Genomic DNA, 27169 nt, shown 5'->3' with positions numbered 1-27169 from the left:
GGGGGGGGGGGGGATTCCTTCGACCGGAAGGGATTAACTTTATTCTACAAATGTGCCGAGTCCCATCGCAATCAGAGATGGAAACTTCGCGGATGTTACTTGTGAGTTTAAACAATGAGGGTTCAGGACTGGAGATATCAGTAAAATGTTCTTATATCCTATAAATCCTCTCGTCGGGCTGTTTTATATTATCCCACGATTTCTCAAAGATTAAGCAAATATTTTCCTTTATTTCCTTTATTAAAACGGAGCGCTGTGAATCCATCGTTAGCGCCGACTGACTTTCGACCAGCCGTCGTCCTCAAGCGGTCGTCTTCTGTCGTCGGGCCTGGGTGGAAGTCTGTCGTCTTTGCGCTCGTCTCGCCTGGAAAGCAGCACAGGGAATTACGTCGGACTGTGGTTCAACGTTTATTGTCAATACGCTGAAAAATTTTATGGACCGCCCTTCGTATTCGGATACTTACTCCCGCTTAGGTGGATCTCTGGGCGAATCTTGTGGCGGGTCGCGTTTGCGCCAATCCTGATTCGTATTTCGTATTGGCTCATCACGTCGATAGCCGCCACGACGGTCGGACATTCTGCCGCGGTCTCGATCGGATGGCAACGTATCCCGGGGAATTTCGCGTATCTGCAATAATAATTTAGAAAAGCACGCTTTTGTAAAAATTAGATGCTTTGGTAAAAATATATCTAATTAACTAACACTAAAAACTTATAATAAAAATACATTTGTAAAAGTTTTCTGCGTTTTCGTGACTTGTCCAAGTGCTCATTAACGCGTGTCCTCAACCCTTTAAGGTTCAATGTACATAATAATGTGTATTAACTTCGGACTTTCCCTGAATTTTGTCTGTTGGTAAAGTAATGATTCTATCAATCCGTTCCAAATAAAGCGAAATTTTCCTAACCCGTGATGAAATAGTAGCTTTTCAGCTGAAGATCGATACACGCAATCGCTCGGATTCATGAAGATATTTGTGGTAAAATGCGAGTATCTTCCATTTATGAAGATTTTGCCCAACGTTCTTTAACGACTGTATTATAAACAAGCGGGAAATTATTATTTTAAATAAAACAATCTTAACATCTCACGTTTGTACGTAATTCGGACAAAAAATTTCCACCAGGAACGTCCTTGAAGACGACCTGGAAAATTTACTCCCAATTTTACTCTCAACGGAACGTACGGGTCTTCTCGAAGAGTCAAGAGACACGTGTGGAAAGTGGGATCAACGAATAGCCGAAATGACGCGATCGATAATTCCAGACGAATGATAAAGGAAACATACCGAGCGTCCGTCCATCCCGCGATCACGCTCGCGGTCTCGCTCGCGCTCACGATCGCGGTCACGCTCGCGATCACGTTCGCGGTCACGCTCGCGTTCACGCTCACGCTCGCGATCGCGCTCGCGATCGTCTCTGTCGTAGTTGTCCCTCCACTTCTCCATGCTGTCCTTCCACCTCTCCGAGTCGTCGTTTCTCCTCCATTTGTCCGCGTCGCGCCGCTCCGGCTCCCTTCTCTTCCACGAGGAGTCCTCGATTTTGTCGTCGCGCTTCCTCCAGCGATCCGTCTCGCTTTTCAGCCCGTTAGAGTCCTTCGGATCAGGATTACGCCGCCATGACTCCAACGCTAAAGGGACGTGCGGATTAAATAGGATCAACTTCGAGAGTTCGAATTATATATATATTGTGTACAAATATTGACGTGGTTATCAAGAACAATAGTGCCCGACTTTTCCCCGATTCTATTTTTAGACTTTCTCTTTCAGCCGGTGTGAAAGAAATGTGTTTGAGGCAAACGGGAGTCTTGACGGAAGCATCTAGTGTATCGTCATGATATGTCAACTACTTGTCACGCTTGTATAACAAGACTCACGACTGAATATAATCAATTTACAAAATGTAAAAGCCCAACAGTGAAATTGACATAGCCCCATATGAGGAAGGAATGCAGCTCGGCAATATTTCCCCGTGTTGTCTGCAAGACGCAAAATTCCTAAACATAATTCCGAAAGAAATATTCCCCAAGGGTGAAACGCGTTGTAAAATCGTGCATCTCAACGGGTTGATTCGGACAAAAGATCACCATCAGGAACGAAGACGATGTGAAAAACCTTCGCGGGTATTCTCGTCGAGACACTTGTACAAGTATGTGACGCACGATATACGCTTACAAGGTTTCGGGGCATCGCGCTCGGGCTCCCTGTCCATGCGCCGCCAGGTTGACGCGAGTTCCTTGCTGCGCTGCCTCTCCTCCTCGAGCTTCCGCTCGACCTCGGCCTCCCTGGACCGCATGATCTCCGACTGTTTCTTCAGCTTGGCCAGACGCTCGGCTTCCCTGGCCTCCTCTTCGGCTCGTCTGACTCTCTCCTCCTCTTCCCTCTTGGCCCTCTCCTCCTCCAGCCGCTTCTTCTCCTCCTCCTGCTTGACTCGCAGCTCCTCCAGGCGCCTCCGTTCCGCCGCCTCGGCGCGCTCCTTCTCCCACTTGGCCTTGCGCTCGGCCTTGCGCTGATTCTTCCGCTGCAGCAGCCTCTTCGCGCGCTCCTCGTTCAGCAGCTTGTCGTACTCCGTCTGCTTCTCCAGGTAAACGTTCTTCCGCTCCGCCAGGATCTTCGCGAGGAAGATGTCGTGGTCGGTCTTCATGCGCGCCATCCGCTCCTGCGTCGCGACCGCCTGCTGCCTCTCCTCGATGGCGACGGCGATCCGCTCGTCCTCCTGCTGCTTCCAGCACTGCTTCGCCAGCTCCATCTTCTCCTCCACCGCCTTCTCCAGCAGCGGGATCTCCTCGAGGCGTTTCGCGCGCTCCAGGTAATCCACCTTCTTCTCCTGCGACTTCAGCTTCTGCTGCATCTCCCGGCGCTCCTTCTGCAGCTCCTCCGCCTCCCGGGCCGCGATCTGCTCCGCGTCCAGCTTCTTGATCTCGTCCTCGTCGAGCTTCTTCAACACCTTCTGCCCGTGGCTGGTCTGCGAGATCTGCTGCATCTTCTCCTTCAGATGCCGGTCCTTGATCTGCTGGATCTCGCTCTGCTGCCGCTTGCGCTCGCGCTCCTCGCGCTCCTGCTCCATCCTCTTCTGCTCGGCCAGCATCTGCTGCCGCTGCAGCTCCTCCTGCCGGCGCATCTCCTCCTCCTCGCGCACGGTGTTGATGTGCTCGATGTACTCCTTCCTCTCCTCGATGATCTTGTGCCTGCCCAGTATCCTCTGGTGCTCCTTCATCTTCGTCTCGTGGTAATGCGCGACCATCGCGCCGCGCAGCTTCTCCCGCTCCAGCTTCTTCTTGTTCGGGTTGATCACGTTGATCGCCCGGTGCAGCACGGTCGCCATGTTCACCAGCTGGCAGCGTATCTGCTCGGACGGCATCGCCTGGAGCACCGGACCGTCCGGGTGGTCCTCGCGCTGCGCCTCCGACAGGTCCACGCCGAAGTGCACGCACGTCTTGCCGTGGTCTATCCTGATCTGCATGTCGTTGTAGCGCACGCAGTCCACCAGGAGCCGCTCCAGGTGGAAGTCGCTCGTGAACGTCGCGAGTTCCAGCAGCCGGGAGAACTGGACGGTCTGGTAGACCTGGGAGATCTGGTGGACGAGACGCACGAGCGTCACGTCCTGCAGCGCCGGGACGTACTGGGTCAACGGGCTGTTCTCGTCCGCCTGCAGAGTCTGGATGACGGAGTCGACTCTGGTGCAGAGCTCCAGAGGATGGAACTCCACCTCTAGCCAGGAGTAGAGCTCCTGCAGCTGAGGCGACGCGAGCATCACCACGTTCAGGCGCACGATGTCCTTGAGGAGGGAGACGCGAGTGGGCGGCTGCGAGAGGCCCAGGAGGGTCGCGAGCTTCTGCGCCTTCTCCAACGGGCTCTTGTCGGTCTCGATAAAGCGGTCGAATTCGGGGTGCGCGGACGGCAACGGTATCGACAGGGTCGCCAGCAGTACGCGATTCGCCATTCGCTGTTGCTCCTCCGACGACATGTTCTTCTTCATCTCGCGGGACAGCTGGAGCAGCTTGAAGAGGGCGGCCGCGTGGAAGAGGAAATTGCCGGCCTTCCAGAAGACCATCGCCAGCTTCTGGTAGTAGTTGGCCATCGTCTTCGGCACCGGTAGCTTCTTCGACAAGTTCATCATGCCGTGCACGTCCTCGGATGACTTGAACGCTTCCTGCCAGAGCTCCATCTGTATCGCCGAGTCCAATTGGTTCAGCCTCGTCTCGAGATTCAGCTGCTGCGTCTCCGCCTTATTCATGGAGACGTTCGAGACCAGCTGCGGCAGCTTGCAGATCTCCTCCAGGTGCTTGCGCAGTTTCTCGCAGAGTTTACGAAATTCAGTCTTACGATTGTACTCGAGGCAAAACTGGAAGGCCATGCGCGCGATGTCGTGGTAGAGCGTCTCCACGTGCGCGTTGGTTCTGAGCAACTCCAAGCATTGGCAGTATGATTCCCACAGGAATTTCACCCACGGTGTCAATATGGTGCGGTCGCTCCTGTCCTGCGCGTCCTCGCCGCTCACAGCGGACAGCAGGATGCTCTCGGGGGTGGCGAGATTGTCGAGATCGTCGATGTCGATCACCGCTTGCTGGCTCTGCTTGCGAGCCGCGTTCGTCTTCTCCTCCGCCATCCTCAGGTAACTGCGTATCACGTTCTCCAAACTGCCGACGTTCACCGACTGGAACATGTTTCTGTACTGGAACAGACCCTCCTTCGCTATGTGGGACTTCTTCAGTTCCACACAGAGGTCCAAGTACTTGTACATTATGGGCTCCAGCACGGATTCCGACCAGCTGTACGTCCATTTCTTGTTACGGAAGACTTCTTGCAGCGTGTCTAAAGCCCGGGCTGGTTTGCCCACTTCGATGAACTCTGTCGGGAGAGAAGGAAGGTAATCAATGCTAAGCGTGTTGATTATGTTGAGTAGAAATTGAGATTGGCTTCTTTGATTATAGGAATTTATAGTAGCGTTATGATAATTAATATAATACGTGGAATAAAGTACGGTGACAAATATTGACGTGGTTACAAAGAACAATGTCTATTTTTAGACTTTCTCTCCAAGTGTTTGAGGCAAAAGGGAGTCTTGACGGGAGAAACACAGCTGAAGGGGAAGCATCTAGTGCATCGTCATAGTATGTCAACTACTTGTCACGCTTATATAACAAGACTCACGACTGATAAAAATAATCAATTTACAAGATGTAAAGGCCCAATTGTGAAATTTACACGACCCCACATGAGGAAGGAATGCAGCTCGACAATATTTCCCTGTGTTGTCTGCAAGACCTAAATTCCTTTAAACATAATTCTGAAAGAAATATTTCCCGAGGGTGAAATGCGTTGTAAAATTGTGATAAAATTGTGTTTCTCAAAACAGAGCTCGACATTCATAGGTCTCAGTGGACGACAGGGTGCGAGTACATATGGTCGTGGCAACGTAAAATTCCACCGTAAGAGAGACGGAGAGGGAGCGAGAGAGAAAGAAAGAGAGAGAGAGAGGAGGAAAGCAGCAGCTAGGCAATGCTCGAGCGATTTTAGCGTACTGTATAACAAGTGGACGTCGATTGTCGATGATTCGCGTTAAAATCGCGATCGAACGCGCTCTCGCAAATGGCACGAAGAGGCGTGAGATTTTTTTTCTCGCAACGATGCCATCGGCCATGTCGTACTTGTATCACGCGCTGGACAGAAAAGTTACGTACCGTATGCCCGTTTCAGGGCGTTCTCGGGACGCTGCCCGTATCGCGCCATGATTGCTCTGTGAGACCGCGGCTACACTTCCAACATAAACACCGAGCGAAGATCCGCGTGGGGTCCTGCGAAAACCGAAAGAAATTCCGATGCGACCGAATGTCGTCCGTGTCTCTGCAACTACCTCGCCAGTGACTCGACCGCGTGTACCGGATAAGGAGGCGCTTGGTTAAGGAAAGAGATGGATTTCCGGTACTACGCGAATCAAAGTGCAAATCAGTGAACGGACGGATGGCGATCGATCGATAAATCAATCTCACTGGAGGATCGATTGTCTCTCTCGAAGTTTTCAAATTCGATTCTGCCAAGGTTGGAGGAAAGATTATCGTTGGAAGGTGAGACGAATGAATGATTCATCGGCCGCGTTCAGAAGAACGTTTATTTCACGACTGTTGAAAGTTTTCTGCGCGGATATTGGATTTTTCCTCTAGATCTGAAGGAATAACCCAATCACACAGCTCGGGAGATTTCCAACAGTTGCGAATTAAACTAAAAAAACTGCCGTTAAAATTAATATTCTGCCGAACGAGGCTGCGTTCAAAAAACAAACGACCAGTGAGCGGCCGATGATTATTAGTTCTTATTATTAGATCCCTAAATTTGGATCAATTATGTTGGCGAATTACTCAACCGTTGTGTTTGCCGAACGCAGCCATTGCTCGGCCATCGAACGATAAGCCCGGTCTACATTAGATGCTTGAAACCCTCAACCTAAAGAAACAACCAATCACAATCGAATGTGAAGAGAACAATTTAGCCTGTTCTTTTTAGCTGAACTGCTGAACTGGTGCAATAAGTTGAAATGAGAAAACATATACTAGTTCAGCGATGCAGCGGAAAAGAAGAGGCCGATTTGCAACGTCACATATGAAGAAATTTGGAAGAGCAGTTTTTGAAATTGCCAACAAGCAAATTTATTCAAGTAAATGATGTACACTCCGATTTTTCTCAAATTTGGTACAAATATAAAATTATCATTAAAATTTTTCGAATTTTCCCAATAACAGATTAAACGTACGTTCTTTGGTAACACGATCGAACAGTGGGTTATCAAAAATGTATACGATCGCATTATGTTCTTTCGTGTATATTTCTTCTCAAATATATATCAGAGAGATGACATGATTACAAGTAATATACACAATTTTTGTATCGACTAGACCTAAGTTCTCGCTTAATATACAAGTGATCAAGTGCATATGCAAATAGACGCGTTACGTATCATAACATAAATAGATTTTCCGCAACGGCCAAATTAATGAGGAAACTTTCTACAGCTGGCGCTAAGTTTTTCTCCTTGAATATTTCGACAGAAATCATCTTTTTGCCATCCGGAGCCTGCACCGTCGCCAATAAAGTCAGTTGATTCAATAGATCTTGCGTTTTGTCACTTATCTCAGATATAATCTGTGCTTCCGTATAATTTTGATTTTCGCACAGCTGTACCATGAACAAGGCTATCTCCTTATGAGTCTTCGTCATTGTAAGACTTTCTAGAATGAATTGGGGAATTTTCAGGAAATATCACGATATTATATTATTTTGGTGGATGGGTAAAGTTTGTTCTTATTTATTACCTTTTGCATGCGAAGCCACAGTAATTTCTCTGGCGGGGATATTCACGAGCAGATCGTACAGATCTGTTCTTGAAGATATCGAGCTATTGCTACAGCCTGCCACATAATATGAATACCTCTGTAACAATACAATAATTATACAATAATGAAAAAAAAAACGCCAATATTATAAATATCTTACGATTAATCTCTTGCAATTGTCAAAAACATAATCCTTCATACGATATATACCTTTAACTCGGTTATTTCGTCGTTCACCAAATCGACCCAAGGAAAAAGATTATCGGTGACCTTCCTGTGCCTCATCAACGTGGGAAATGTTTTGATCCATTTGAGAAGTTGCTCCAAGCTATGATGATATATGACAATTCTTCTCTTCAGCAAGAGAGCGGTGTATATCAAAATAGTCTCTAATTCGAACGTTTTGATTAGTTCTCGGACATTGGTGTTAGCAGCAAAACGATGAGTATTGAAGTCATCGGAGACGAAAGTTCCGTTCTCCTGTGTTGAGCATGATCCTTTCGTGAATACGGAAAGGTAGAGTTGCAAAATTTCCGTCGGCTTCCCGGTCTTGCAATACATCTTGCTGAGGACTCGCGAAAGTACTTCATATTTCTGCGGATTAAAATCCTTCGCGAACAGAACCAACGCAAACTGTTTCACCTATGAACAATTATAAAATACGTGAGTTATCAAATACACGAGGAAATTTGGAAGAGCAGTTTTTGAAATTGCTGATAAGCAAATCTATCCAAGTAAATGATATACGTTCCGATTTTTCTCAAATTTAGTACAAGTATAAAATTATTATTAAAATTTTTCTAATTTTGCCAATAACAGATTAAACATACGTTCTTTAGCATGATCGAACAGTGGGTCATCAAATTTGCACGAAAGCATTTTGTTCTTTCATGTATATTTTTTCTTCAGTAGAAGAATAGCAGTTTATGAATTACTTACTTTCGGTAATTTATCAGAATCAAAAACTTCACTGCAATGTATGTAAAACCAGTCGTGGCCATGCCGGGCGCATACGAATACATGAGGAGAGTTGTGCTCTAATTTCAAATTGCACTTTCTTGTAACTACTGTCTTCTGAGATTCCGTCACCGCCGGATACGACCATGTCCACAAGACGTCTCCGTTGCAGTCCTTCTCTGCAATTTTCATCTTGTATTAAAAGCACCGCAAATATCCGGAAACAGTGTTTATGCGAGAGGAAGTGTTAGAAAGGGAAGATCTGGTGAAATCTTATTTTTATATTCACAAATTACCTATTATACTACAAGAGAGTAGATCTGTTAACGGTGCCATTTGGTCCTCTTTGACAAATAATTAACAATTACAATACACTGTTAGAAACAAATTATTCTTCGCATATTTTGCATGTCAACAATGAAATCTGTTGTGTTCACTTCACTATATTTTTCGTCATGTCGAATATTCCGCATTTGTAGGAATAGAAATGTTATTACTTTAACAATATATTGAATATTTTCATACTGTGAGCTGCGAGTATTTGAGGTTATGTGCCGCCGATGGTTCATAGGTTGGGTTCTCTTTGGACGTTCGCGCACTATAAGCGTCGTTCCAGCTTTATTATTCACTATGTGCCAAAGGAAGATGAAATGACGCTTGCAGCGCGTGAGTGCCCAAAGAGAACGCGGCCACCCTGATGGAAATATTACGCGAAACATTTTACTGAAATTCCCTCTCAATTTCATCATCCCCATTTCATTATCATTCCGTCAATGTACGTGGTTTTGAGCTAAATTCAATAAATTTTAGCCATATACTTAAACTTTTCTTATATACGAATACTAATACACTATGAGCTTGATGAAAGTTACTGAAAAATTATTGAAATATATAACAATAAATATTTAAAAAGAATCATCATTTTTATCATGGAATTCAATGTAATGTCGTGAAATATAATGTGAATTAAAATGTAATTTTGAAAAGTGATAACAAAATTTTGGAAATGTTAGATGTTATGAAATTTATTGAATTAAACTGAAAACAGCGTATATAAATGAAAAGTGGGGTCAATCGAGAGAGTATTTCAGTAAAATATTTCGATCAGAGCATGCATGCTTTCGACCGTCTTGACTTACAAAAAACTAAATTAATTGTCAACAACAATTGTCAATAAAAAAATTTATTTCTTTTGTAGTGATAGTTTGATAAAGCATTACACATGAGAAACAATTGAGTAATGTAGCACAATTGTTAATAGAAAGTTTCTTTATTTCTCTCACTATTCTATCGCATTCAGGCGGTACGTCCGTTCGAAAGGAAACGGAAAGGAAAAGGTTTCTTCGAAACGTCCTCGGGATTTTTCACAACAAGATATCTCAAAGTCTTCTTTTATATTTCTTAAAGTACGCTTTGTGTAGCTGTCTGTAGTCCTGCATTTTTATCATCACGTTATATAAGAATTACGTTCTTAACTTATTTACTACGTTGCGTGCTTCGAACACACCATTTTTTCCACTTTTGCTATACTATATTTATAACGATGTAAACGCCGTTTTCGAAACTAGACTATTATGAGAGCGAATATTTATTGAAAAGTAAAATTATTCTTACGTGTACACAATAATTTACGTAGAATTTTTCACGTAGGCGCGTATCTTAAATAATAAATCTATAAGACGATCTTATATGTACTATTTCGCTTATAAAGTAAGAATATGTGATGGAGGTTGCCCGTGACGAGTTCACATCAATTGATGGCTGATCTTCTGAGCTCATTTTTGCTGCCCACGCACACAATTCGACAATTTGTGCAAGTTGATATATTACGTAAAATCAACGTTACGTCACGTCACGATACATAGCCGGGTGTCAGCACGAAAGTGCTTTGTCCCCTGTTTGATTGCGCATGGACCACTTTGAAGTCTATAATACTAACTGCAAATTACTCCAAACAACTCGCTAAGTTGCTAATTATACACATCTATTTACAAAAAATATATACAGATATTCATCGTTGGGCAATTCGTCAGGAGGCAACGCGCGTTCCTCGCACGTAGCTCTAAATCAATACTGAAGTAACATCGATTGATTCGCTTCACTTGATCATCTTCAACGAGCATATCGCCAATTGGCTGTCGGGAGCCTTGCCGAAGGGTTTGCTGCCGTCGGGTATCTCGTACTTATTTACTTGGTACACCAGCATGGATTCGTAGCCGTACACGTCCGTGCCGAGTTGCTGTGGAAGTTCATACAGATTTGCTTATATAAAAAAAGAACCACACGGAAGAAACACTTTTCTTTAGCCGGGACCTCAACGTTAGATATTTATACGTAGATATATAAAAAATATTATCTCTCTCTCTCTCTCTCTCTCTTCGTCTGTTTAGATATATACGATTACATGAATGTACGATATTATGCGTGACATTTATACGGTAAATAAATGCGACGATGATAGGAAAACTTGCGATTGTAAGGGTTTTAATTAATCGTTATATTAGCGATATTTTTTGTGGGATGCTCTTCGAAATGAATTACCTGTGTGAGCGGGCTGGTGTTCGTCGTGAAAATGCCGGCGAACTTCTTCTGCTTGGCGAATTCCAAGCAGTGCTCCTCCATCTGCCTCATCGCCAGCACGTTCTCCGCGGCGTTCAGCTCGGTGCTGGTCGTCATCATGAAGTTGTGAATAATCTGATCTTTACCTTTTGGCAATTTGTATTCTCTGATCGGTGCCTCCAGGTACTCGAGAAAGTCGAAGACAATCATAAGCTTGGAGCTCAATACCACCTCGGGCTCGTCCCAGAGGTCGAAGTTGAGGGCGACCCCGATCGTTTTACCGGTCTGCATCGACTTCATCACAAAACTCAGACCCTTCTCCACGAGAGGCTGCCATATGGCCTCCATCAGCTCCTTATAATCGGCTCTGCTTATGTCCGGCATCAACCACTGCTCCAAATCGGACTTCGCGTAAAAGCTCTCCGTGATTATTCTGCAAATTTTAGCCTTCGTTTATGCCCGTGACCTTCCATATTTATATAAACGTACGTGCATTACGCGTACTCGGGAAAACAATTTCAATTCCAATGTAACCGAATTTCCGGTCGCCTGGGAAACCAGACGAAAACTCAGTCGGAGGAAGAAGAAAATTCTCCGGTTGTCTTAACCGAGTTTTAACGTTCGAGCGAAATGTTCGCGCATTCCTTGTCATCGGATTTTCATTTCTCGTCACCAAATTTTCGTCTGGTCTCTGTTCGGTAGCAGGAATTGAGTTTTCTTCCTTCAGGATCCTTTTTGTAGCAACAACTCACACGATCGCGTCTTCCTTGTGGCTGTCGTGCAACGGCTCGAAGATGTACGAGCCTTGGTCGATGGTCTCCTCCAGCGGCTCCTCCTCGCTGGATTCGAGCTTCATGTGATCCAATATGTCGGCCAGATTCTTCGCCGTGATGAAGTCCGTGATGCCGATCTGATAACCCTGGTCTCTCAGCTTGGTCACCGCGTAGATGGAATTCAGGGAGTTTCCACCGAGCTCGTAGAAATTCGCCTGTGACGTCACCGGTGCGCGACTGTTGCGTCCGATTACGGACGCGATGGTCGGAAAAAGAACGTGAGCTTTCACAAGGTCTTGGCTCGGCACGCCGCTGTAATCGCAGTTGGCGGTAACCTCGTCCTCTGCAAAGTCAAACTTTCGATGACCCCGATCCACGCTGGAATAATTCGTGGCTGAGGTGAGCTCAGCGTCGGAGAGATTATATCCTCAAGTCAGGATCCGAAGAGTAAAAAATGAGAAATCAACTTAAGCAGCACGTAAACGTTCGAGGAACGTTCGCTTTAGGTTCACTATATTCAAACAAAGTGGGAACGTTCGAAGAACGTTCGAAGAACATACGTTTTAGAACCTTTAATATATATCTTACGTAGCAAAAATGTCGCAATATCATAATTATGCTGCTCTGCTACAATTCCATTTTTTAATTAAAATATGTACACCTTGAAGTTTGATTATGTCTATTTATAACAAATTATTTAAATAATATATTAATATCTTTCAGCAATCGATATATTTTTTAAATAATTTGTTATAAATAGACATAATCAAACATAATCAATTCAAGATATAAGATATAAATATATATTAAAAGATATTAATATATATTAATATATTAATATCTTTGCTGCTTGGGTGGGTTAGAGTCAACTTCAGAAATCTGAGAAATCGGCCCTCAACTTGATCGCGCGTACATTAGTGATTAAATAAATTGTATATTTACACTGGCTCTGAGATTACAAACCAAAGAAAGATAGGACAGGTTTTCAAAAATCTTAATCATAGCCATTGTAGCGATGATATTTTTAGTTTTGTGGGAGGATATGAATCAGATAAGTCAAATGACGCCAGAGGACACGACAATATAACGTCTCTGCCGTCGATATGAAATCAATATGTTATTCTCCGGCGTCATTTTGTTATCCGGGAATGTTTAACGCGAATATTTGATGCACGCGGATTATTCTCCAGCCAAATGTATACGGTGAATCTACGAACGAATTTCGAAGTATCAAGAAAAAAATATTTATATGCTCCCATGAAACTAAACATATTACGTCGCCGCAATAGCCACGATTAAGGTCTTAAAGATCTGTCCTATCTTATTTTGGTTTATCAGCGATTAGATTTCAACGGTAGTCCGATTTTATAATGTATGCAGTATATCCGACGTTTCTTGAAACACAGAGAACAGTTATCGTACGTAAAGCAACGGTTTATTTGATATTTCCCGGAGATAATCGCGACGATTATATTTTTATCCGACAATCGTTCGAAATGACGTGATGACTGCTCACCGTTGTCAGGACAGGATGACTCGTATTGCTTCAGCAATGCCTGCCGATCCGTCTTTCCGTTGGTCAGAAGAGGTATACGGTCGATGATAACAATTTGTGGCAGCATGTACGGCGGTAGCATCCTTTGCAGGAGACTTTCGACCTCCTGGCTGAATTGCGCCTTGCCGTTCACGGTGGTGATGAAAGCTATTAGCGCCTGAAAATTCAACGGAAATTTGAAGAATAAACGTAGCGGAAAACCGCATTGAAAAAAATGCTAGATTCAAGTAAATAATCAGCCCAATATCTCTTATAAAATGTTTACTTATAGCGGTATCAAATAATATTTACTTAATTCAAATAAAATATTTTTCAAGTAAATTATCCAAATTAAGTATTTACTTGGTCCAAGTAAAATTTGCTTTATTCGAGTGAAAATTTTCGAAGGAATATTGGTAAATATTTACTTGAATTTAGCATCTTTTCTTTTCTGTAGAAGAGAAATTGTTCTAAATATGGGATTTCCGGAGTCGGTGATTTCAATGCCTTCAATTATTTCGACGGAACGTATCGCGAAAAGGCTATTTTTACCTGCGACAGTTCGCCGGGCTTGTAACAAAGAACCACGACTTTGTCGATGTCGGGTATCCTGGCGATCGCCCTCTCGACCTCCGTGAGGTCGACGCGGTGGCCCCTGATTTTGATCTGCGAGTCCACTCGTCCTTCGTAAATTATGGACCCCTTGACTATCTTGGCATAGTCGCCCGTGCGGAAGATTTTCGGATACTCTGCGGACATATAAGCGTCTAAATAATATTATTCTCAATAATCATCCAAATAATATTATTTTCAATCAAAGTCTAAGTGATAGAGAGAGACAACATCTTATATGACTTGATGCTGTAAAAATATAAGGAAATAAGCCTATAAAATTATTAATAAAAAAAAAAAATAGAGAAATAAAAATAACTAAATTAGAAAAGGAATAATTAAAAAAAATTTTAATTCTTTTATTATATAATTTAATAATAAGATAAAAAAAGATCTAATTCGGGAAGGAATTAATGAGAATTGAAAAAGAAATAAAGTTAAAATGATTAAGGTTCTGAATCAATTAATTGGTGGATCAAAGATATTAAAACAACGGGAAACAACGATTATCGGCAAATTTTTCTCGAATGCTCCGGCGAACTCGGCGACGTCTTCCAGTTTGACCGACAAATATCTGTAGACAACTTCGAACGCGATCGTCGTCGCTGCACGATATGCGTATTTTCGACGACCGTGCGATTCTGCGTGATTACAAAGAATTTGGAGATTTCTCTCTTCGAAGATTCCCCTCTCACCTGGATCGATAGCGTGAGGATTGTCCAAAAATTTATGTGCGTCCCGCCCGCGTATATAACCCGCGGCGAGGTTCCTTCCGGCTACTATCAGCTCGCCGACCTCTCCCTGAGGGGCTAATCGCATGTCCTTGTTCACGAGGTAAATTATGCAGTTGTCGACTGGTTTACCTGCGAGCGAAATACACCAAGCGCTGACGTGAATTCAAAACCGGCGATTGTTCGGCGAAAAATATTTCGTTGTTATTCCTCATATGACTACTTTCTAATCTTCTCTATCATTTTTGCGCTCGAGTTTCTCGCATTCTCAGTCACGCGCAGCACTATTAAGCGATGGAATATAGACGAGTACACACGAGTATTATATGGATATTTTTCAATTCCTTGTCTTCGATACTAGTTTTCCATCTAGAGTGGCAACACGTTTACACTCACCTCTTTTACTCAGTTTTCAGTGCGAAAAGAAGCAAATTAAAGAATCGTTCATTTACTCGTACTATTTCAAAATGTGCAATGTTTATGAATGTTGAGCAAGTATTTTGTATTCATAGCTGAACATTCATACCTTAAATTTACACATCATTGTGCGCGTTTACTACTCAAAAATATTCAATAATACGATTAACACGCTTCTGATACATTCACAGACAATTCTACAACCACTCGTTATTACGAAAAAATGAGATCATATTCAGCGGAATGCACGCTTTCGCTCGAATTCAGTTTTTGTAGTCTCGGCGAAAACGGTGAAGCGTTTTTATAAGAGCGGTTAAGCGAGAAGTCAAAAGGGAAAGAAACGATCCTTACCGATCGGCACTTTCTCCATTCCTTGCAATTGCGCGCGTTTGCTTAGCAGGTGGTACGTGACGTCACCCATAACTTCCGTGCTGCCGTAGAAATTAGCCAGCGTCTTGCCGTGATCGCCGAAAGTGGCGAAAAACTGATCGGCCAATGCGACCGGCAAGGTCTCGCCGGAGCAGATCCAGAGTGTCAGGCGGCCGAGAGCGTTGTCATTATCCTGCAATACGCGGCAACAAACTGGTGAAACGGCGGATTCAGCGGTCTGCTGCACACGATAATTAATCAACGAATGTTCCCGTTGCGAAAATCATTCGCTGACTCGCCCTCGCGAGGTAAACGCGTGCGTGTCTGCTCGCCTATCTCGATCTCGTATTTACGCGCCATACGCGCACCATGTATCGTTAGGCGAGGAGATCGAGGATCGCCGAGGGCTACGCGATATATTCACCTTTGCCGAGTTGACGATAATTAGCTTACAAAGTAACGACAAATCGTCGTCGATTATCCGCAGGCGGATCTCGCTGATTACAGCTCGCTCAATCCGATACGATCGACGACGAGCACGCGAACCACGTGACTTGAGCCGTTACTTACGGTTTAGTTAATTTTTATAACATTAAATTGTCAATTTGAAATATATCAAAATATTCTTTTATTCCTCAAATAATACCTATATATTGAATTTTTCTTCATTTTCTTTTTCTTTTAATTTTATTAATTATCTTCTTTTATTTTTATCTTAATCTTTCCTTAAATTCATCCAAATCTTTTAATAAAACTTATTGGTCTTGATTCTGATCTTAAATATTTTTAATACCTTTGATCCATCAATTAATTTTTTTTACTTCTTTAAACTGATTCAGAACTTTAATCATTTTAACCTTATTTCTTTTTCAGTTCTGATTAATTTCTTCACGAATTAGATCTTTTTTATCTTATTATTAAATTATATAATAAAAGAATTAAAAATTTTTTTTAATTATTCTTTTTCTAATTTAATTATTTTTATCTCTCTATTTTTCTTTATTTTTATTAATAATTTTATAGGCTTATTTCCTTATATTTTTACAGCATCAAGTCATATAAGATTTAGTCTTTCTCTATCACTTAGGCTTTGATTGAGAATAATATTATTTGTATGATTATTGTGAATAATATTATTTGGACGCTTATTTACGGAAAACTTTCTCAATTGCACGCTACCGCGTCAATTCGAGGAACAGAGAGAGAGAGAGAGAGAGAGAGAGAGAGTCATCGAACTGTGAACGCACTTATTGTAGATTCTGCGCTTGAGATTAAATCGACGATAAGTTTGTAAAACGGCTGCGAAATGCCAAAGGTCTAAACTCGCGCAAAAATTTCGCGCCGAGACCGCTGAAAGGCTGTCTAATAAACACAATCGCTACATTTAATTCCACCTTCTATAAATCCCTGATCGTCGATCGTATCGCGCGTCTCGTGCGCAGCGCGCTATGATTATCACCGCGAGTCATTGGGAATATATTTATTCTAATAATATCGTGCGATGCTGACATTACGGAAACTCGGATTTGAGAAAATGACGCGGCGAGACGCGCGTAATAAAAATAATAATAATCGCAACCTTTCGCGCCGAGCGTGATGCAAAACATCGGGATTATGGAATACCGATGGGCAAATTCATCCGACAATGCGCAGATTCAGTTCGTGAATGAGATGCATGCGTGTGGAATGCAGATGTACTTACGTGCAGACCCAAATACATGAATAATGAACGCAGCAACGACGGCACGAGTGTTAGACGTTGTATCTGGAAAAAACACGGGTGATTTTCCGTTCTTATCGTCAAACTATCGCCTCTCGTAATCGTCGTGCATTATAAATGTCAAACGAGAAGTGATGACGAAACGCTTCGACGTGGAATTGAATCGATCGAGTGGGAAAATGATAAGCGGGAAAAGTTCGTTAAAGGACGATTTGTTTCTCTGAATTTTCGTTTATGATGTCGGGGGAGAAAGTTTACCCTGTGTTTATCCAACAGCTGTACGAATCTTTCCGGATCCTTTGTCACGCTCTTCGGCACCACCACCAAAGTGCGACCCTGCAGCAGTGGGCCCCAGATCTCCGGGACGCTGTCGACGAACGTGAGAGAGGTCTTGAAGACGCATTCCTCTTCGTCGTCGGCGTATGGTAGTTCCCGCCACTGCCATTGCAGACGATTCAATAGGGTGGCGTGAGGTATGAGCACACCTTTGTAAAAACAAATTTATATATTATCATATTATTTTATTACATTATTATTATGCGTCTTTATATCTCATTGTATTATTCACATTCTGTCATTTATTACAACGAAGAAGTGAAACTCTTCGGATACGTAATAGGAAAGAGTAGAACAACACACGGAAAAGAATTAGTCTTAAATCAAGGATAGATATTTTCATACGTAAGCAAGAATATTATAATATTCATAGAAGATTAGTCTTAAATTGAGTCCAAGTAATACTTGCATCAATATAAATCCAATCAAATTAAGACTAAAGTCTCCTAAGAAGATTATAATATTCTTACATATATGAGAATATCTATTTTTGATTTAAGACTAATTTTTTCCCGTGCATGACGACATAAAATGAGATCTTTCTCTCTTTCTCTCTCTTTCTCTCTCTCTCCCTCTCTCTCTTTTTCTCTCTTTCTCACTTCCTGAATGTTATCATTGCCGCGATAAAAAAATTGTAAAGAACTTCATTTGTGCATTCTATTGCGCAAGTTCCAACCGTTATTCTCTTGTGCTTCATTTCGAATGCAAAGTTACAATACGAATATTCTTGCAATATTTTTTTTCTTACAATGACATTGCTTCTTATTCTTATTGCGCAATATGAAAATGTGAACACTCGCGGCATGATTTTAATTAACACCCACTGATACAATTCAGATTCTGCGGGAAGGAAAAAGCAATAGCGCGTGTAGACGTAAGGAGCGCCAGCTAGTGACAGAAAATAATTTATTGTGATGTAGCATTTTGTGGAAATAAATCAACCGTGAGAGATGATAATGAATAGATCGATTACATCGAATAGATGATATTACGTGCAATCATTTTTTTTTGCGCTGGAATTCGTCGCAGCGGAAGGCGTGCATCGGTGTTATTTTTTTTCTTCGTTTTTTTTATTTTTGGACTAAATGAGATTTCTCACATCATGTTCCATCATATCGTATACAATACTTTATTAACGCAGTCTCATTTCCTAGGCGCAGATTGACAATCGAAAATTTCTAATTAGGCACATTATGTCCGAATATTCGCGCGTTATGATTGTTGATTACTCGATGAATCGGCAATGTTATCCGGAAGTGATGCACAAATATTCAGAATGTACACGATTGGAAATTTTCAATGTTACTGCACTGAGAGAAAACATATCTAAAACATCAGAAATATTTATATATTCGGTGATACTAATAAAATATTTATTTATACCAATATACACGTGATTTACTTTAAGAAAAAAAGTTTGTTCAAATAAGAAAATTATATATGTCTTTTAATCCGTTGCTTTTCAAATGAAAGTGGTTCCTTCACTTTACATATATATAAATAATAGAATTTAGATTAAAGCGAATATGTTATTAGTACCGACCGAATAAATATGAATTAACTTTTAAGTGTGTTACCTTTCGGGACTCCTGTGCTCCCGGAAGTATAGAGAACAATGGCGATCTGATTCGCCTCCTTGACTGTCGTCAACGCGTCCTCTTGCTCTCGCTCGGCCTCTTCCAACAGCTGTTCGTACGTCACCACCAAAGCACCGTCGTAAATCGACAAGTCCGCTGAAAGCGCAGAATCGCGTAAGTTAACCTTATTTATGATGCAACTCACCGGGCGTTTCAAACATATTTTTTTTACACGGAATTAATAACGGTTATTACGGTCAAAGCGTCTGAACGAGGTGTATCCTTAATCGTGCGTGCAACGGGTAAAGGGAACAGGTGGAAGCGGAAGAACGCGCGTGAAATAACGAATTGCAAATCCAGCATGAAGAGAGAAGGCGAAGGGGGGGAGAAAAAAGGCGCCCCTTCAAGGTTTCCCCGTGAGCAATTATGACGAAGGCGTGATAAAATGTATCCGCATTCTGCGAATCGCTCTTTGAGACGGCCCGCTGCGCACATTTCAAAGTATCGCTGTTAATTACAACGTTACGTTGCAAAAAATTCAAGAGAGAGAGAGAGATTGCATGCGGATATGCGATACCGCAGGCGAGAAGATTTCGTAGTAAAAAACAACTTGCAAGGTGTGTCTTGCCGTCAACACCGACTTTAACTTCGTTCTTCACGGTTCGATTGCTATCGATATTGTATCGTTTCATTTCAAACGAACGTCCGATACGCCGATACGCGCGCAAGGATTCGCGAGCCGGAACGCGTTTCGGTGAAGTAAAAGGTTTCAACGCTGAAAATCGAGACGTTATTCGGCAACAGAAATAAATCAGGTAAATAAGATACGATGAAATAAAGTGAGGCAGGACGACAAATGAGACACTAAATGAAATGAAACGGTAAATGAAAAAAAAAAGAAAGACCGACTTTCTGCCGCTCACCTCCATCTTCGGCCAACACCATCAGCGGCTGGGCCTCCTCCAGGATGTGCTTCACTCTGGACGTCGGGAACTCCGCGTCCAAAGGTAGATACGCCATCCCCGCCTTCAGTATAGCCAGCAGCACGGCCGGGAGACGATCCGAGGGTTTCACGCAGACGGCCACGAACGATTGCGAGGAGGAGGAAGTGGCGGAGGTGGTCGTCCCGAATTTGTTATACTTGCGCAACGCGCGCGCCAACCGATTGGTAACCTTGTCCAGCTCCTCGAAAGACAACACGTGCTCCTGGCCGATATTATCTACCCGGGAAATAGTTAGTGACATTAGGATATGAGTAGATTAAATTCGAGCTAATAAGCGCGTTGTTATCACAGCCATTTATTGCTTAATATTAATATAACCAGCTGGAGAAACTAGTTCGGCGCTACGGCGTTGATCGTGATCAAGCTGCTCGTTTAATCGATCAATTTTACATTGTGCGCCGCGAAATCTGAGTGAATTTTCATCTCTTCACGGATTTTCCGCCGATGATCGCGATAACGCGGTGAATAATGTTTATATTTCACCATGAGCAGATCGCGACGATGTTGACCGTGATGTGCAAAGACGAAGAAAAAAAAGAATTACAGCTTCCAGAGGTATCTATTAATATTATTACGGCATCGGCGATGAAAACGTTATCGCGAGCGAACGGAGTAGGTTACATCATATTGAAATATTCTGGTTTCTGTGTGAATCTGTTATGAATATCAAATTGTTGACCCGTTTGCATAATCACCGAGGACGAGCGGCACTGATTCCATTACCGATTGAAAAACAGGATCGAGAAATTCACGTTGTTATTCTTCCTTTTTTTCCTTCTTCTTCTTTTTCATCGAGAAGCGGAAAACCTCACCTTCGTAATGTATCGCGATTTTCTCAGGATGAGCGGCCGCCGCACGGCCGAACAATTCGTGTACCAGATCCTTCTCCTTCTCCCGTCCCGTCTGGTGGCCCTTCAGGACCGACTGCTGCTGCAGTGTACCCATCTGCAAATTTTTTCACGAAGGGATCGCTCAGTAATTCAGTGGAGGTCGATAAATGAAACGTCTCGCGATTTTGCGTGAATTGTTTGTTACGAAATCTCGCCGGTTATGAAAGATTTGTAGAACGCGGATACATTTTTTTATTACGGCTTCATTGACATACTTATTTTCAACTTGCTTGGATCGGCACATTTGGCACTGTAAGACCTAGAAACTTTTTTGACTTCACTGAAATCTCAATAAACGTGCTTATCCGCAGGTATCTTTCGAGAGTACTGAAGGTGTAAATTTGAAAAATTTGTCTCGATCGCATTATATTACGTATATTTTTTAAACGGATAATTTAATATATAAGAAAAGACAATGTGTTGAATCTACACAGAGAGGAGTAAAAATCTGTACGTGCTTCAAAAGAAAAGAATGTTTATGTCCGCAATAATTCAAGACTGAACAACTATAAGATTTTCTGCATGGGTCAATTTGATCCACAAGCGGCAGGCTGTACTTAAATTACAATGACGAAGTCTTCCATGTGATCGGGGAGAGAATCTGTTACGTGTCGCAATCGACAACCGGCGATCTCGTGGAAACCTGTAATCGATGCGATTAATTTTCCCGCCAACATGACGGTTGTTACAACAGGAGGATATTTGCAAAATAAGTAAATGCAAATTAGCGCGGTGTACGGAACGGGAAATGAAAAGAGCATTCTCAGAGCGTGTCGAAGCATAAAACGCGCGACATGGAGTGAAAAATTCAGGGTGAGACAATCACCTACGGCTGACGCGGACGTGCAAACCTCGCGATAAATCCGGCGGTTGCCGGAAGGGGAAAAAAAAAGATCCGTCGGAATTCCGCCGGTTCTCACTGGCACTCGCCTTGAAAGTGTCGATAAAAGGGAAAAAGAAGGAGGAACACATGGAGGAAGGTCGTTCACATATGTGTGTGCGTATTTAGGTATCTCCCTGCCGGCGTCCGTTCATTAGATATTCAGTGCTGCGTTATGCATTTGATAAATAATGCACGAGTCTCGGATCGAGAGTTCGACTTGCAAAACGGCGAACCGTCGGCGTTGCCCCCTGCGCTACGGACGGAGATAATCGCTAAATCCTGCAATAGGACGCGTTCGATTGTTATCGAGCTGATTATAGCGAAACCGGGTTAATTTTCGGCTGATGAACGGCGATGATATCGACGGCGCACGAGCGGCGAATCGACAGAATGACGCAAACGCTGAACGGGCTCTATTACTATGTCGAAATTGGCATCAATCGTAAATCAATTACTCTCGTTGTTGCGCTCTGATAACGTCAAGATTCAAAGTCGGTTTACGCAAAGGCGCGTCGCGTTTGTCGACCGTGCTGGCATGGAAAAGAGCGCTTATTAGCCGGAGCAACTTTTCAAACGTCAAACGTCGGAGGGAGGGGGAGATAAAGGGAGAGAAAAAATGGGAAAATTACTTAGAGTCACTTTAATATTATCGAGGAAAATATAGGGGAAAAATACCACGCTCGATTTCTACTGTCCCACGAACGAGTGTTCGACCACTCCAGAAATCTCTCTCTCTCTCTCTCTCTCTCTCTCTCTTTTCCTCTCTAACACGTCGAGTTTCCGAATTGGGTCGTCGACCATATGAAGAAAAGAATTTTGCTACAACAGCAAGTTTGTTAATATAGTGACAGCGAAAAAAAATTGGTTCGCACAGCGGAAAGATTTGCTAAAGTATTGATTGCTATTTGCTGGATGCACGGACGGCAAAATAATTTAGTTGTGCCGACTAAATTTGATTGCCGTTGCAACGACGACTTTGCTAAAACAGTAAAATCATTTTTCCCGTGTAACGAATTTTCCTACCGTCGCTATATTAACAGACAATTTGCTGTTGCGGCAAAACTTGTTTTCTCCTTGCATGTCATATCAATTATCGTTTCGGTTTCGCACCGTGTCGGAAGGGAAAAGCAGAGCGAGCTCGTCGGTTCGTCAGCTCACCGGTAAAATAGCTCTGGATTTTGCACTTCGTTATCGTCCCTACACCTATACACACACACACACACACACAGATGTCACTCACCTCGTCACTCTCTCTCTTCTCTTCTCGTTTTTCGCGTCTGCGTCCCCCGATCAACACCGGCGAACACCTCCGTAAAAACTGACGACACTTCTCGTATTTCGTCGACAAACTGTCGAAATACAAAGAGCAATTCCAGAGAGACCGGGTCTCTCTCTCTCTCCTTTCACTTGCAAATGTTCGCCACGGGTTTCCTTTCTTCAGGTCGGCCGCTCTCTCAGCCGCTCCGGCGATTCTTCGACACCGCAACGCACTACGCTACGTTGATCCTCCTCCTGGTTTTGCTCCTCTTCCCTCCTCTGCCCGCTTCTTCCCTACTCGGTTAGTTTTGCTTTCCGGTTATTCAGCCGACTCTTTCTCTTTCTTTTTCTTTCCCTCCTCCTTCTTCTTCTCTCGATAGCGGACGGTCCTCCAAAGGTCGTGAGTAACGCGACCTCAGTGTCCGGTCATCGGCGAACGGGTTACCGAGAGAGAATGCCTCCTCTGGTTGATTCAGCTCGTACTTTTATATCGAGCCGGCCACGAGGACTCTGAATTGTTCGTTGTCCCCCATCCAGTCGCTACCATTACCCACGGCGGCTCTTTGTGCCACTCTGGCGAACGTCGTTTCGCTGCTCCCCCGTCAATGTCTTCTGGGATCACCGACGCGCATCGCCATTTCGCGATCCAGAATCGTTTCCCCCGTCGCGCGCAAATCACGAGGATATCCAAGAGCGGTACTTCGCGCTTTTCTCGCGAATCCCTCCTTCCGAAAAGTTTCGAGATCGAGGTTTTCTTTTATCTGCTTCGCGGGCTTTTAATCGCGCGTCGATGTGAAAATTCGGCGCCGCTCGTCATCGCGACCGCGTTGATCTCGTTCCGCGGCCTCGCAAGTCGAACTGTCCAGATGACGAGGCGCCTTTTTTTAAGGATCATCCCGGTCAATCAATCGGCCAATCATGCGGCAAGGTCGAGTGTCGGATCGCTGCTGAATCGGCCTCAAAATGCGAAATCGGCCGTGATCTCACGTGAAGCTCCGAACTGAAACTCGATCGGCTTCGACGTCACGGAAAGATCCGACCGACATCATTGAACACGTCTCATAAATATACGACCTTCCTTTGTTTTTAAATGCCTTCTCGTCATTACGACGCGTTGCAATACAATGTCATTACGCGCTCATGATTTGTTTATGAAGATCCGGGATCGGCGGATGCGATTTGAATCTGCCCGAAGATAACTGAATTTTGAGTTACATAGGATGTCCGATGATATTCTTGGCATACCGCTAAGGTTAAACTGAGCGGAAAAGTCTTCTACCATTTTGTACGCGAAATTTCGAATTATTTTGTTTGTTGCTGTTTGCAGAACGGCAAATGATCTTTTTCGTTCAGAACGGCCTAATCCACAAATATATGGCAGCTGTTGTACCTAACGACAGGTTCAACGTCCATACCGATGTCTATTTAAGTAAAACAGCTGTCATATATACAGACTCTTCCATTAAGAGTTTTCACTTTAAGTTTCGCAGCATTTTGTATATCTGTAATAGATAGAATTGTCGTATTTGTCAGTTGTCGAGTAAAAACTTTGCGGTGAATAACGATGGATCGACATTCGCATGAGCAACGCATAGAAATAATGAAAACTCCTTACAAACAGGGTGAAAATTTCGCGGAGACGGTTCGCAAAACCAGTTTCGGTCGCAGAGAAGCATCTTCTCGTCCAGCAATTGTGAATTTAATCGATAAATTTGAATGTCTCGGCGATGTTAAGAACTCAACCCGTGCTCGGCCAGTCAGATCAATCGAAAACGTTACTGCTGTGGCTGAAAGTGTCGCGGAAAATCCTGGTTTATCTATTGCGAGACGTTCGCAGCAACTGGGCATTTCACAAACCAGCTTGCACCGCATTTTGCACAAAGATCTTGGCCTACATCTGCTTACAAAATCCAATTGACGCCGACGGACCATGAACAACGCCGTACGTTCGTCGATTGGGTATTGGAAATGCAAGCGGTTGACTCTGATTCTTTCAAGAAAATCATTTTGAGCGATGAGGCCCATTTCTACCTTCACGGCTACGTCGATAAGCAAAATTACCGCATCTGGGGCACTGAAAACCCAAGAGCTATTGACGAACAACTTCTCCACCCACGAGTGGCAGTTTGCTGCGATTTTCGGGCTCGCGGCGTCATTGACTGAAATTGAAGAACTGGACCTGACGATGTTTATTTTCAGAAGAATGGGGCTATGTGCCACACAAGCCGTGAAATGATCGCATTATTAAATGAGAAGTTCCCTGGACGCGTCATTTCGCGTAACAGAGACTCCAATTGGCCGCCCAGATCGTGCGATTTGACACCCCTGGATTTTTTTCTTTGGAGTTATGTGAAGGATAAGATTGACACAAATGCTCCGCAAACGATTCAAGCACTTAAAGACAACATTCGAACTGTTGGCGAAATTGAGCTGCAATTCTGCGAAAACGTGATGGAAAATTTCCTCAAAAGAATGACCATTTGTAAGAAAAGCCGAGGCGGTCATTTAGATGATATTGTGTGATATACGTTTAATCACACAATCTGTACTTCGGATTAGAATAAATAACGTTTTCAAAAACTTATTCCTTTTTTATTAATTTCAAATGAAACCTCTTAATGGAAGACCCTGTAGATTAGGTCACCGTAATTGAAAAAAGTCTCGTACTGTTTTGCAATTAACACGCGAATCTTTTAGTTGTTTATTAAAGAAGTCTCTATACGTGGGCATTTTCACTAATTAATAATTCGAAATTGTTGCTTGCAAAATGGCGAGGGATTTTCCCGCTCTCAGTTTAACCAGTTTTACCTGTATACGAGCGGTAATTACCGGACACCCTGTATACGCTAACGACCAGTGCGTATACCTGTAATTATCCGCGTTGCGTGCGCTCCACGTTAGTTAATCGCGATCATATCGAGCCGATTAACATAAACTGCGTAAATTGCGGCAATACTCCCGTCGCTCGAGTGTCTACTTCGACAAATAGCGACAATAATAATAATAACGTGCAAGTCGGAAAATATGATGTGTAACGATTGGTATGTTACACGCTCAATGGATTCCGTGTAATGGAAGATGACGTAGCGCTTCCTCGGCCAAGAAAGAGAGAGAGAGAGAAACGTAGACTCGAGAGAATTGTTACGTGTTTTGCATTCGATACGTCCGTCACGAGCCGTCTGGAAGTTCCAGACTGAAGGTATTAATGGGAAGGGAAAACCCGCGTCGGGTGATCTCTTTCGCCGAAACGCGCGAGGTCGAATGACGGTCGCTCGAAAATGGAGGCATATGGAAATAAGTAAAAGGTGGAAAACGCTGATGGATGATTCAACGCGACACGACGATACATTTCTTGATACCGGACGTCTCGTCTCGGGACATTACCGTGAAAACTAACGTGCTATGTCATCCGAACAATAGTTTCAATGTACTTACTATGTTCCGGCAATTAGATCCATTTGGATTATTAAATCCAGCGCGGCTAATTGAACGTTGCGTACATGTGAAATATGCAGCTGGCTCGCAGCAATTGACTTAATGAAGTATCGCGCGGATCTAATGAATGGTCGGACAGGTAAGATACGACGGGGCAAGAGGGAGGAAAAGAATTCGAGGAAGAAGAAATAGTAAAAGAGTTGGAGATAGAATTAGTGGCGGCAGTTGGGGAGATAAAATTGGTAAAAGCAGCTGAAGTGGAGGGAGTGTTTGTGGAAGCATGAAGATGTATAGTACGCTGATTGATCGGCTGCGGTCAGGTTTTCCCGAGATCGTGATTCGGTTTGATTGGCAATCGCGATCACCTTAAGAAAGAAGGAGAGCGAAGAAGGGAAAAGCGTCGTTTCGCGAGGCCGACGTTGAAAGCACCAGCAGGCGAACTGACTATTGATGAGTTGACACAAAATCGACGTGGTATGTTCCATTTAGCGTACGTCGTTACTCGTTATCAGTCACCCAGTCCGCCAGCTCGTGCTAATGTGATGAAAGGAGGGGAGAGGATCCAAGATAACGAGACATTCATTTTCCTATTGCACCGTAATCTTCCTATTGACACAATGGATGCGATCAATAAGAATGTGCGCAGGTTTCCGCACCTTGAGGGGAACGGAATCGCCAGCAAAACTCGACAGCTTCGAAATCGTTGGTGGTTCGTTTCGTCCGGGAAACGCGTCCTGACGATCTCACCGACACGCTGAAGGAAATCTCATTGAAATTAGAGAAGA

The 27169-nt window shown here is 43.4% G+C and overlaps 3 protein-coding genes across 4 annotated transcripts; all 3 read right to left on the bottom strand.

Annotated features, from left to right (window-relative positions):
- Positions 1-210: 210 nt before the first annotated feature.
- On the bottom strand, positions 211-5904 carry LOC106748729 (eukaryotic translation initiation factor 3 subunit A). The gene is made up of 5 exons (XM_014627551.1): positions 5684-5904; positions 2175-4850; positions 1290-1630; positions 465-628; positions 211-364 (listed from the first exon to the last, which is right to left on the bottom strand). Exons 1-5 carry the CDS (start codon positions 5730-5732, stop codon positions 268-270), a joined length of 3327 nt encoding a protein of 1108 aa, XP_014483037.1. The 5' UTR covers positions 5733-5904; the 3' UTR covers positions 211-267.
- An 899-nt stretch (positions 5905-6803) lies between these two features.
- Positions 6804-8903, bottom strand: LOC106748731 (protein FAM45A-like). Its single transcript, XM_014627554.1, has 5 exons — positions 8584-8903; positions 8270-8466; positions 7541-7972; positions 7310-7427; positions 6804-7225 (listed from the first exon to the last, which is right to left on the bottom strand). Exons 1-5 carry the CDS (start codon positions 8621-8623, stop codon positions 6954-6956), a joined length of 1059 nt encoding a protein of 352 aa, XP_014483040.1. The 5' UTR covers positions 8624-8903; the 3' UTR covers positions 6804-6953.
- A 763-nt stretch (positions 8904-9666) lies between these two features.
- LOC106748730 (mycosubtilin synthase subunit C) lies at positions 9667-26803 on the bottom strand. Of its 2 annotated transcripts, none has more exons than XM_014627553.1 (13): positions 26750-26803; positions 20732-20864; positions 19839-20135; positions 18916-19071; positions 17261-17487; positions 16985-17047; positions 15265-15475; positions 14461-14628; positions 13706-13902; positions 13136-13331; positions 11599-11962; positions 10829-11279; positions 9667-10526 (listed from the first exon to the last, which is right to left on the bottom strand). In XM_014627553.1, the coding sequence occupies exons 2-13, from the start codon at positions 20862-20864 to the stop codon at positions 10386-10388; spliced, it is 2604 nt and encodes an 867-aa protein (XP_014483039.1). In that variant the 5' UTR covers positions 26750-26803; the 3' UTR covers positions 9667-10385. The 2 variants fall into 2 exon arrangements, with proteins under 2 accessions (XP_014483039.1, XP_014483038.1); XM_014627552.1 differs by lacking the exon at positions 26750-26803 and adding an exon at positions 22933-23493.
- Positions 26804-27169: the final 366 nt, after the last annotated feature.

The sequence above is a fragment of the Dinoponera quadriceps genome, unplaced genomic scaffold (genome assembly GCF_001313825.1).
Source record: "Dinoponera quadriceps isolate SergipeBrazil2010 unplaced genomic scaffold, ASM131382v1 scaffold3127, whole genome shotgun sequence".
NCBI classification, from domain to species: Eukaryota; Metazoa; Arthropoda; class Insecta; order Hymenoptera; family Formicidae; genus Dinoponera; species Dinoponera quadriceps.
The sequence above is the reverse complement of the archived record's forward strand: the minus strand, read 5'-3'. Positions and strand labels throughout refer to the sequence as shown.